This window comes from Gymnodraco acuticeps, unplaced genomic scaffold (assembly GCF_902827175.1).
Source record: "Gymnodraco acuticeps unplaced genomic scaffold, fGymAcu1.1, whole genome shotgun sequence".
In the NCBI taxonomy this organism is placed as follows: Eukaryota; Metazoa; Chordata; class Actinopteri; order Perciformes; family Bathydraconidae; genus Gymnodraco; species Gymnodraco acuticeps.
Window position 1 is genome coordinate 643,489 of NW_022990285.1, and position 13,382 is coordinate 656,870.

General features: G+C 40.2%; 1 protein-coding gene across 1 annotated transcript in view; it reads left to right on the forward strand.

Moving 5' to 3' along the window:
• slkb (STE20-like kinase b) overlaps positions 1 to 13,382 on the forward strand; it is a 50,202-nt gene that overhangs the window by 27,233 nt on the left and 9,587 nt on the right. The window contains exons 7-11 of the mRNA XM_034221803.1: positions 992 to 1,073; positions 4,677 to 4,808; positions 9,176 to 9,904; positions 10,451 to 10,581; positions 10,736 to 10,859. Of these exons, the coding sequence (XP_034077694.1) occupies positions 992 to 1,073; positions 4,677 to 4,808; positions 9,176 to 9,904; positions 10,451 to 10,581; positions 10,736 to 10,859 (1,198 nt within the window). The remainder of the gene's footprint in view (positions 1 to 991; positions 1,074 to 4,676; positions 4,809 to 9,175; positions 9,905 to 10,450; positions 10,582 to 10,735; positions 10,860 to 13,382) is intronic.

Here is a 13,382-nt window from a genome sequence, read left to right on the forward strand (position 1 = left end):
GATCGTCTTGAAAAGGGTACTAACAACAATTCCGCTACAACATCATCTTCACCTGTTGCCATTTCGACATAAAAAACTAATAAACTTCAAATGAATTGCTACGTTGCAATTATCTAGATCCTCTGTCAGAGCCGGTGAACTAGCGGGCCTTCTAGAATACCCTGGAACCGAGGGGAACTCTGAAAGAATACGCCCATTGGCTACAAATCAATATCTGATTGGTTGATCAAACTGTCAGTCCAAACGTACGCTCTCATTCAGTGCAACGGCCAGGGCATTCTATCAAGGATGTAGAATACCTTGGTTGAAGGATATCCTACCCAGAGACCCAGAACAAGATCTGATTGCTTTCTTTTCTAACACAAAACCACTGAAATGCGTAGTGCATGGACCGAGAAGGACAAACAAATCAACGTACCACTGTAATATTACAGATCAACAACACAGATACGATTCTCATTTATTCATTTTATATACATTTTATTACATTTTATTTATATAATTAATTGTTCCAGGGTATTCTCCGAATACCTTGCAGGCCCTGACGGTTCACCACTGTAATGTACAATAAAAAGTTTAAATAAAATTAAGATATTCATAATTACATAAGCAAATAAATGTCCAATAAAATATAGGAAAAATGTGTATATAAAAAAGATAATATAAAAAATGTAATAAGAATATTATATAAACATAAGAGTTTAATGTTTGCAATAAAAGTATAAAATAAAGATAATTATTAAGCAGTTAAAAATAGGCTAATTGTACTAAAATGAATAATGTGTATATAACATTTACAGTGGTATATAAGTATTCATATGGAGAAGGTCACTGTTTTGAATGGCACTAGTTTGGTAAAATGTATAACTTCTCAGTGTACGTTTTTAGCACACTTACGATGAAGGCGTCTTTGACATAGAAGAGCAATTACGTTTTTTTAACTGAACGTCCAATATCTAAGCGTATTTCTGTCCCACTTCTACCCTTAAAGGTCCCCAGAGTTCAGTGATTTCTTAAAGCGCTGTCTGGACAAGCATGTGGACAACCGATGGACTCCGACACAGCTGCTGCAGGTTCGTTTCTCTTTCACTATCTGCTCACTTAAAGCCTGCGATAATCCTCGTCCCATGTGCCAGCTGTCATTCAGAGTGTAAGCAGCAGACATCTGTGTACCTGATCGCTGTGGCGACAGGTAGTGAACCTGGCCAGACTGACACTCATGACGTCAGCAGAACAGGCTTTACGTCTTGCATAAGGTCTAAGTCAGAGCCACTTGTTTACGGAGAAGCAGTAAGGACTCATTGATACACAAACACAGGACTTACAGATAAAATAAAGTATTGTAAGAAGACTCGATGGGCTTAAAAATACTAAATAGCGCTCTGTCACCGATGAACATTTTGATATGTTCAGCAGGTTTCTAACCCGAAGAAGGTGAGGTTGTAAAAAGATGCATTGTGTTCGTGCTTTTGTTTGTATTAAAGATCAACTCCTTCACTGTGGGGATAGTTACAAAAGAATGATGCAGGGACATTTTTTAAAATAATCTCACAGTTTATGGAAAGTGCCATATTGTGTCTTTTTTGTCAACATGGTCATACTGTGAGCAGTTTATACATCACAGGGTTCGTACGGTCATTGAAAACCTGGAAAAGTCATGGAAATTCAAAATGCAAATTCCAGGCCCTGGAAAAGTTATGGAAAACAATATTTTTCCCAAAGTTTTGGAAAAGTCATGGAAATGTAACTAAAGTTGCGTCAAATATAATTTACATTTTATCTAATCGACGAAATAATCTGCGGTCGCGAGCTGTTATGTGCCATCATGACGCGCATGGTGTTATTTTTTAATATATGAAGCGACAGCTGTGTGCTCAAGTCTTCCTGCCTGTCGGGCCGGCTGAACTCTGCTGCTCCGGGATGAGGGTCAGCTACATTATCTACGGTGCGTTCGTTAACTGTGCGGAGTCACTGTGGCACAGACTGAGCCGCTGGTGAACAGCTGTTAGAACGGCCGTTCAGGTGTTCAGAGCAGAGCGGCAGAGCGTGATGTGAACTGAAACGTTTTTCTGTCGCAATATTATTTAAGGAATCGTTGAGCTAGCTAGCTAGCATAAATTGTCACTATCTGCTAACGTTAGCTTTAGCCTTCGTTTTCTAATCGTTTTTTTCATAGGCTATTTGTATAGATATCCTCGGATCCTTGTCACATTTTTCATACCTGATGAGTTTGCATCCCTGACTACAGTTGCTTCAGCCTGTAGAAGCTAGTAAGCCTACTATTTGATTTGTTTTAGATAGGCACAACATGTTTCATATGCAGACCTTATTTTCCTGTTCCATGTTAAAATAAACCATTTTCAGTGGTCATTTTTTTTTGGTCATGGAAAATTAGGTATAGGTCATTGAGAAGTCATGGAAAAGTCATTGAAAATCATTGGTGAAAAAGTGTATGAACCCTGACATCAAAATCTCTGGGACTAGTCGTTTGTGGGGTGTCTACTTACTTTTACTGCAACAGGTCACATCTTTCTACAACATAATGCTTTGCACTATAGTCTAGTTGCCAGCACTTGAAAATGCCAGATGCTAACTTGCATATGTTGAGCAATTAGCATAAGTTGTGTAAATCAGCAATAACTAATAAAATACATTTCATCCTATGCAGATACTAGTTCATAAAAATGGCTTGGCTGATTTGGACAATTTTGGGGGTTAATGAGGATGCTGAAACCATTTCTTACATGTTCAGCAGTGGCTATATTTGTATTTTAGGTAGGCTGATTTGACTACAATTAGTAGTGTTGCGACCGTTCGATATAGAGAGTACAAGTTGAAAATGATTACCTCTACTTTGGACAATATGTTTTCAAATAGATAAGCAATCTCTCCAATCCAAATGATCCAGAGTCCTCTTAAACTTTCAAATCTACCAAAAGTTATTCAAAATCATGCCAAGCACAATCACTGCCATTTTGGATCCTGAACATGTCAGAAATTGACTCAGCATCTTAAATAACCCCCAAAACCACTCCAAAATTGTCAGTTTTAATTGTTGTCAACATAGACTATAATCAGGGGTGCACATAACTTTTTTGCCCTGGTTCTCAAAGGAGCACCTGGAGATGTTGCTTGGTGCTCATCCTTAAAATGAAATAAACCGTAACTTTTGAGGGGGTCTTTATTTGCCAGACACACAGCACTGAACACACATGCAGAGGTGAACACAGAACACACATGCAGAGGTGAACACAGAACACACATGCAGAGGTGAACACAGAACACACATGCAGAGGTGAACACAGAACACACATGCAGAGGTGAACACAGAACACACATGCAGAGGTGAACACAAGACAACATTAGCACGACCAGTAATCCTACAAGCTGTCATCACTACCCTCCTGACTGTTCTCCTCACTGTCTTCCTCTCTGTCAGACATGGTAGCTGATGATGTAGGCCTACTACTTTCTCTCTGGTTGAGTCTGCGATTAGCTGCTTGCATCCACAAGTCAACAGCAGGGTTTGGGTCGAAAGCCTCTGTTGTCATCTTAGACAAGTGGATGTAATCAAATAAGTATGTGAACATAACCAATAACCTACCATAGCCAATAACAAATGAATGTAACTTATTTTATTTGTGTTGTTCATTCATATCTTATTTTACCTTAACATTTATTTATTTATGCATTTTTTTTTTTTATCTCCAGTTTTAAAGGATATGTTGGGTTACTGTCCTATAGTATACATTGGAATGATTTCAAACCTGTTTATCCCAATAATTATAAAGGAGTGCCTTGGAAATATGTGTTTACATAAATTGTGACCAAACCGTTTGAACTTAGACTAAAGTGAACTATCTAAACACTAAGAGTCCTTTACCTCACTGAACTGTAGTATCAGCCTCTCAGTCTGACTGGAGAGGACTCTCCCTCCACATTATTGTAGAAACATCTTCTTCTTATATCCGTTAGCGCAGCTAGCACCAGATTCTAATAACAACAGCACCGGTACCGGTGCACCCTCTCCCTCGCTCACTCGCATTTTGGCTGTGAGCTGCGGGCGCCAGATAAGCCAACATCCCCCATTTTCATCACTTACAGCGCCCATCGTACAGGGCAAATGAAACGTGTAACCGGGGTGAAAAGGGTGTTACATTTAGTTAATTATGAATATTGTTACATCAAGGCCGAAAATTAGGATGAGCCCCAACGGTCAAACATGTTTTTTTCCCTCCCAGAACTGCCAGCGCAGCGCCTCCACAGATCTGGCGCCCTAGGCGAACATCTATAACGCCAGTGCTACGGGCCGACCCTGAGTTCATATGCAACTTGCAAATATCTTTCTCCCTCTCCTCCCTTCTCTCTTCCTCTCCCTCTCTCTCTCAATTTTGGTACGCAAATGTGCCTTTTTTCAAATGACCCGGTGCTCTTTTTTTGGACGCACCTGCGCACCAGTTATGTGCAGCCCTGACTATAATGCTAATTATTGCTGATTGACACAATGTATACTAATTGTCCAAATTGCCTAACATATGCAAATTAGCATCCGGCAGTTTTCTATGTGCTGGGGACATTTATCACATATAGTAGGGTACTTCTCGCAAATAGACTACTACCACAAATGAATTCCTGTAAGCTTCTAATCGTGCTGTTTCTCTTTGGCTTCTCCACAGCATCCATTCGTGTCCAGTGTGAAGGACAGCCGGCCTGTGAGGGAGCTCATCGCTGAGGCCAAGGCTGAAGTCACAGAGGAGTTCGAAGACCACAAGGAGGAAGAGGAGGAGGAATACCCAGAGGCACACCTGGTGGGTGACCATATGCAAGATATGTTTGCAAAAGGGATTTGTACGGAGCCCTGGAGGGTTCATAGAGAGAAAAATAAATTAAACGAGGCCACGTTTTATTAATTTGTGCGCACGAGATGTAATTCGTGGCCTCAATTTAAATAAAACGAGGCCACGCTTTATTAATTAGTGCGCACGATATACTTTTTCGTGCGCACGAGAAAACTGTTATGTTTATGTGGGGAAATGACAGTGCATACATTATTTGAGATATATTTCAAACTCGGACTTCATTTTAGGGACATTTCGACCAGAGGTGTATAGCCATTTGTTTAAGCACCGGATTCTCAAAACAGGAGAGTGTGAACCAGTCTGCCTTGATCTATGAATTCATGTCCGTGACTCTCACAGTATCTGCTATCTGCGCGCAGAGAGCTGTGTCTTTTACGCAGCGCCTTCACTGTGTTTACCTTCAGAACAGCTGAATAGAAATCGAGGCTGCTACGTTTTAGCCACACACACACGCACACCTCTACACACATCGAACTGCCCGATTATTCCCCCTATTACTCGTTTTATGAAGAAGATGTCCGGTCACCAGGGCGCATGATGTGTAAATAACCCAATATGTGTTCTGTGAAACTGAAAAGGATATTGTAGAGGAAACTTCTGTGTAGCAATGCATGGGAGTCACCGACTCAGGAAGGAGACAAGGTAGAGCAGGAGCTTTGATGTCAAAACACTGATGATTTATTGGAGTTTCGGCCGGAGCATTCACATCACAAATCACAGCAGTCACGGTGAGACTGCACGGGTGGGTTGCCACGTCAATTCTGGAGCGTCTCTCTCTTGCTAGCCCATTTAACTGGTTTCACAGAGAGTAATCAACATATTTTGTTAAGATAGCTTTAGACAGTTGGGCACACTGAGTTACCTGCTTCCGCCACTTATGGCCTCGAATATGTCATACCCTGGAGTCCACAAACAACAAAGAAGGAAGTGTCCCAATGCACCCACAACAAAGACCATCTGTGACCTAGTGTTGACCGGTCACAGAATGGGAACAATAACATTATGGCTGAAGCAGCCTATGTCCTTAAAGGAGATAAACAGACGTCAGGGTTGGTCCTGTACGTCATATCTAGGAGTCTAGGACAATTATTTCCCTAACAGATATGACATTGTTTTTGTTACTTTCGTTGCAGTTGTATATGTCTGTATAGATTAACTTTCTGTTTTATTTAGATGCTTTTATTTTGAAGGCGAGTTTGCGCTGTTAACAGGAAGTTGTTGTTGCTATGGAAATGTGAAATGCTACACGATGTGTGTGTGTTCGACACAGGCATTTGTTTTCAAATTACCATGAGCAGTAATTTACACACATCTGGCTAACTCCATATGTGTATTCCCAAGTGAAAGAAGTTTGTTTAATCTTAATCTCGATGTAGGCTAGTGCTAAATGCTGTCGGAGTGCACCGGAACGAACGCCACTATCATAATATCTTTTGAAAACAAATGCCCACACATACAGACACAGACGAAAACATACACACACACACGCCCTGGCGACCGGACATCTTCTTCATAAAACTAATAATATGGCGTAATAATCGGGCAGTTCGATGTGTCTAACCATAAGAAAGTATCTTGTGCGAACAAGAAAGTATATCGTGCGCACAAAGAGTGGCCTCGTTTTCTTTAAATTGAGGCCACGAATTACATCCTGTGCGCACTAATTAATAAAACGTGATCTTGTTTTATTTATTTTTCTCTCTATGAACCCTCCAGGGCTCCGTAGATTTGTTTTGTTGACGGAAAAATGCTGTTTGGTGTATAGCAGTGTGCTAAACTTTTTTCTGTAGTTTTTAGCGGAGCATAATCAACTAGAGAATGCAATTCCTGAAGAAATTGCTAGTGGGAATGCTTTATGCTGAAAAGCTGACGCTAAACTGCTATGCTGAAATGTAATGTGTAAGAAGAAAGTGAACATACATGAACACAGGGGGCTTGAATGTGTGATGAGAGAAGAAAAGAAAGTAAAAAGGCTTGGAAAAGCAGAAGAATATTTGAACTGCAAACTTTTGAACTAACTTGATGGCGAATGATCTGTCGTCATGCCAACAACATTTGATGATATCCCATAATACGCTTAGATGCGTTGATGGCTGCATCCTTACCAAACCTGTGAAGTATTGGGCTGTTTGGAGCATTTTCACTGAAGTTATGAGAAAACCGTGTTTCATGGCGAGCATTGTGTTGCCATGGCAACGGCATTTGAAGAAATCTCAAAACTGTCCCGTAGATTTCTTCACAGCTGGACTGTTAGCACACATGTGAAGTTTGAGCACTTTTTGAACATTTTCATAGGAGTTAATGTATAGCGACATCGTCATTTATGGCGAGGGATGCGTTTCCATGGAAACGGCATATGATGACACCCCATAATTGACGTAGAGCTGTTGAGGGCAGGACCATTAACCATTATCTGAAGTCTGCTGCTCCGAGCATGTCAGTTGGAGTTATGACATCATCGTGTTCCATGACACAGGTGTTTATATTTGAGCTAATGACATGTCCAGAGATCAGAGGTTTCCATGGTGATGTGCAGTAATCAGTGAGAGGAGAGTATTTTCATTGTTCTGAATGAGAGATAAACCTCTTAAATGTAAACGTTTTGTTGAAGAAAACAAATAACCGATAACAGTTCTCGGTGAAATTTCAAAGTGTGAAACATGTCAAGGAACTTGAGCATCTGAAGTGTACTTTTTGTGTACTTTCGGGTTAATAATGTGGCCTTTTTGGCAGATTAACTAAAGGTGTGCGGCTGCTGTGGCGGGGAAAGATGAGGCTGAACTTATAATGGGGTTTAATGGAGACATGTTGAACGTTTTTTTCACTTCATGCCCTCAAGAGGCATTTTGTTTAATTATTTTGCTTAATTTATTTTTATTTTTCAATCTACGAGATGTTTTCCTACGTTTGTCATGAAAAATGATGTCTCAGGAATGTAGGGTTTGGGAATTATGGCAGGTTTAAAAGAAAATATGAAGGCAAAATTAAATCTGTCCTCCACTCTAGCTGTGACATCACGCACTCTAAAATCTGAAGAAGGCCTCTTTACCAAGGTCTGAACAATGTTTAATATCTCTAAAAGTACGTATCAGATTTAAAAGTTGTGTTACACGAATAATGTCAGAAAGATTTGTAACATTTTAAAGTTGGAATGAGGTTTCTGAGTGAAAGTATGAAGGAACAGTTAGCAGTTGAAGTCGCATGAAGATTGTTGAAGTCTGAAGAGTTTCTCCATTGACTTCCATGTTAAAAATGTGATGAATTATGGGATGTATCTCTGGAATTATGAAAGTTATGAATGATAAAAGTAATAGCCATCGATTCCCGACCGAGCTGAACGTTTTGATGTTTGAACGGAGTTTCTGTGATGTGGAATGTGGAAGAAGAAGAGGCGCAAAATAACCCGGCGGAATAATAAATAATTGTGTGCGTAGCACAACAGATAGTTGGAATGCTGTGTCAGCATTCCAACTAAATTAGCAGTCACAATAGGCTACACTTGTTCCCGCTAACTGCTATAATTTGGCTTTGTGCGTCTTATTTTATTCTCGAGATGAAATGGTAAGTTAAGCCACTATTTTGATAACTTATTAACAATTTGAGTCAATTCAAGCAAACTGACATTTAAATTATTGCATTCTCACTTATACAGGTGTTAAAATATATTTGAAAATAATTTAGGAATAAGTTTGAACATTTGAACAATTCATCTTCAAAATAAAATGTTAAAAGAGATCAAAATAACGTTTTAAGACTTAGCAGTAATATTAACCTGATAGAAATAAACAATTTACATTAATATATATATTTTTAAATAACGATAATATAGTAAAAGTGATGTATACAAATTATGATAACAATATTTTTTATTTAGTTTCACTCAAATAGTTATTTTTTAATCATACTCTGAGAAAATAATTGTCAGATTGTTCTTATCATCATTGTTAATCAATGAATTAGCTGCAGCCCTAGTGCATTGTTGACCCAGCGGTCAACAATGCACTAGGGCTGCTAATTGGAGCTTCAGCTAACAATTCGTTTTGTATTGATTTAGACTGCTAATCATTTTCTTGGCTAATCCCAAACCAAACGATACTCAATATACCATATGGAAAAGGAAATTGACATTGTTACTCGAAAAAGGCTCAAAATGATGACCATCTATTATTTAGACAGATTGCTGATAATTATTTGTATTAATTAGTCGATTGTTTCAGCTCTAATGACTCTAGTGACTGCTCATTACATCAGTGCACCCTCACTATGTTCTAGCTTTAGCATTAACTATCTAACTGAGACTTGTGCCCTTCCTTCAGGTCCACAAACGCGGCCCCTCGGATGTGAGCATGGCCAGCTCGGAGGATGAGAAGATCCCCCTCTCTCCCTCCATCTTGGAATCCGTCCCTGAAAAGGTAGAGCCAGTTGTGCCCTTGCCCAGGCCCACTGAGCTCCCTGTGGACAACCATGTGGTGGACACAAGCTTTGTGGAGGAGCCCGCAGCTGAGGAGCCCATGGAGGAGCCCATGGAGGAGACCCCAAAAACTCCAGCTGAAGATGAGGAAGAGAAAGCAGTGGAGGAAGATGTTGCCTCCCCTGGACCAGAGCCAGAACCAGAGGCACCTGCGAAGGAAATGCAGCAGCTGGAGATCGCCGCTGAGGACGAGAAGGAAATGGACACAGCCGAGGTTCCTCAAAGTCCAGAGGTCACTGAGGCTCCTCAGGAGGAAACCATGGAGAAACCAATCACACCAGCAGAGGAGGAGGAGGAGGAGGAGGACGACGAGGAGCGGTACAAAAACCTCAAAGTGACATTGACACTACCAGAGCAAGATAAAGTGGTCCCAAAAGAACAGAATGGAGAGAAGCCCTCAGAAAAGGAGAACGCAGAAGACGAGAAGACGGTTCCAGACAGAGCTAAGGACGACAAAGAGAGGGATTCAGACTCTGGGACTGGATCTGCCGCAGATAACAGCAGCGGGGACCTCAATCTGTCCATCTCAAGCTTCCTGTCCAAAACTAAAGAGCCTGGATCTGTCTCCGTACAGGTAACTCACGCTGCATTACAGGCTTTCAGAGACTTAAACGTTGCTGTTTAGCATGAATATCTTATTATTACCAAGACACCACTGTATGTATATATTGTAATACAATGTACACATTTTTACTTAAACTTTTTATGTTTTTATAAATATTTGTATATATTTTTTTCTTTATTATTTTTATTGACACTATTAAACTCCAAATCAGAAACGGGTTTATTGCCAGGTAGTTTCACAAATACGAGGAATTTGTTTGTTTGTTATGTTTATAGAAATAGTTGTAATTGTACTCATACTTTTATTGCTCATTATTTAACTTCTTATGTTTAATTCAAGAATTTTTCTTTTCTATATTTCCTTTTTCTATATATACCTTTTTTATGTGTATATAAATATTTCATTTTGTCTTTTTATTGCGCATTACATCTTTAATTCGCATAATGTCTTCCTGTGTTTATATTAATAACCAATTTTTTTCGGGGATGAATAAAGTATACTGATTCTAATTAAGTCTTATATGTATATATAAACTTTTTCTGTCTTTGTTCCAAGGACAACAAGCGTCATAAGAAGACGTTGAAAAAGACTCGCAAATTCATTGTGGACGGAGAAAAAGTTAGCGTTACTACATACAAGATCATCACTGACAATGATACGAAGAACGAGGAGATGAGATTCCTCAGGTATTCATCAGTTTTAAATAAATATCAATTCTGCCCAGAAACTAGTGTACAACCTGATTGTGTGTAGCTGATCTCTTCCTCACCACTGTGGCCTGCTAAATGCTAAAGAAAGACAGAGTTAACACCCTTTCTCTCTCTTCCTCCCCCTCTCCAGGCGCCAGGAGCTGAGGGAGCTGCGTCTCCTGCAGAAGGAGGAGCAGAGGGCCCAGCAGCAGCTCAGCAACAAGCTGCAGCAGCAGAAGGAGCAGATCTTCCGCCGCTTCGAGCAGGAGACCACGGTGAGGCCCACAACACGCATTCATATTGTTGTCAAACCCCTCATTGACATGACGCATTACCTCGCCCCTATACATTACATCACCACTACAAGTGTAATCCAAGACCCCAGAAAGTGCCTCGGGCATTCAAGCTCATTTCCATAGTGGCCAAAAGTTGGTACTACAACTTCCGTGTCAATCCGTGACCTCATTGGGCCCAAAACATATTTTCCCCAACGACTTACATTGGGAAAGAGACGTGTGTAAAACAGCGGATATTTTTTTCTAGATGATTCAACTAAAGACTAAAGTCTGAAGGTTGAAAATGTCGTGAAAGCGAAATTCAACTCATCTCATCATGCGGATAGAAGGCGGGGCTTAGGGAAAACGCTTCCTCCGTGGGCCCTGATACCACTACATTTGCTCTCGAGACAGTCCTTTTTGGCTTCATGTGCCACTGAGCAGCTTTCATAGAATTGAACAGGACCCCGTCTTCAATGCTGTATCCAGTACTCCTTATACGTCCATGGTGTAACTCCAGCCCTTAATTAACATTAACCTTAACTGAAATCTTAAAGACCTGAGGAGTGACCTCATAGGGTCTAAAACAAGTCCCCACAAAGACAGACGTACAAGAGCACACCCGTAACCTTACAACTTAATCAGAATCATGTTTACTGCCAAGCAGGGTTTCACACACAAGCAATTTTTCTTGGTGTCCAATCGGGTATCCATAAACACACTAACGGCCCGTCCACAGCGGCTTTGGAAATAGCTTGGAAGTGGGCGTGTCTGAAGCTTGGGGGAGTTTATGTGAGCAACGCGACCAACAACCAATCACATGAATCTCCCGCCCCCGACATACAGTTTACAAAGTAAACTGGATATAAAATCCCCAAACAGGCGAAAACCTACCAGTTTCACCCACTGTCTCTGCCACCTCCCTCCATGCCTCGCTCCTCCGGTTTGTATCCCGGTAGATGAACAGGGACTGATCGTACAAGACCGGGTGATTCCCTACCGCTACGATTAATTTCTCCTCCATTTTTTGGAATATGAGGAAATGACCTGCGGTGTGTCTCTCTCCCAGCATACACGCGGTTTGATTGGCTAGCGCTTGTACTGGCAGATTTGCATACACGGGATTTGATTGGTTGATGCTTCTGCCGAGACTTCAAAAGTTGAACATTGCTCAACTTTTGCAGCCTGAAACGCCAGGAAAGCTCCGCTCTGATTCCCACAATGCAGTTCGGCGAAAAGTGACGTCACCCCATCCAAATGAATGGGCAGAAGCGTTGGAAGAAGCTTCCAAAGCCGCTGTGTGGACGGGCCGTAAGAGGAAATTAGTTATAAAAACAAGCAAATAAATAAAAATTGTAATACTATAAAAAAAAAAATAGGGGAAAAAATATATATATATTCAAAAAAGCAAGTATAAAAAATTACTTTGAAAAATGAAATGTGTACAGTTAACCAGAATTAGCTGTGCAGTTTAAAAAAAAAAAAAAGGATCTTGTGAAAATATTATTCTGCTATGTATTGCTTACTAAAGCCATTGGTATTTTTTCCTTCAGGAGGAAGTACTTTTCTTTGGCATAGATTTAGTTTATTTATTTATGTATTTACCAAAAGCAGGAAGTATCGTGTGTTTGTACTGTGGTGACAATTGTACCATTTGTTCCGTCAGCGGCTCTTCCTAGCTCCTTGTCTCTTTATGGAAACTCATGTGCAAGGACGCATGTAGCTTTAGTTTGACTCTGCATTCCCTTTAGGAACAACTGCCAGCTTCAGGACTGGCCTCAATTTACCCTGGCAATGAATGTAGCTGTGATTTAGTTTTTTTATTCATAGCCTAAAAAGTTTGAAGGATCAGTTCAAAAACGCGCCTTCTGAACAAAAATAAAGCAATGTATGTAAAAAAATTGCAATATTTGATTGATTGGTAACTTACTTGCTTACTTGCTTGCTTACTTACGTACTTACATCCTTTCATATTTACTTACTTAGTTTCTAACTTCCTTACTTAATTAATTACTTGCGTATTTCCTAACTTGCATACACTTACCCATTTGCTTACTTACTTTTCAGTTGGTAAAAACAGTGTCAGTGACGTTTATTTTCTTTTAAGATGGCTCAGCGCTTTTCCCTTCATACCGACGTCCACACAAGTGTTCTGGAAGTTGCATTATGTGCAACAGGACACTGTCATTTTAAGATTTGGATACTAGGAAGCAGAAGACAAATATGTGCATAGAAATAGCCCACTGTGGTGGTTAAATGGAAGGTTGCCATGATCCTCCACAAACATAAACTCATCCAGATGTACGAAAAAGACAATCAATCAATCAAAGTTTATTTATATAGCCCAATATGACAAATGTTACAATTGTCTCAGGGGACTTTGTACAGAATATGAATAGGACACCCTCTGTCATTGGACAATGAAAAACTTCCAAAGAAACTCTTTAGTTAATGGGGAGAGCCACAGAGGAGGGATCCCTCTCCCAGGACGGACAGACGGCAATAGACGTTGTGTGTAAATTA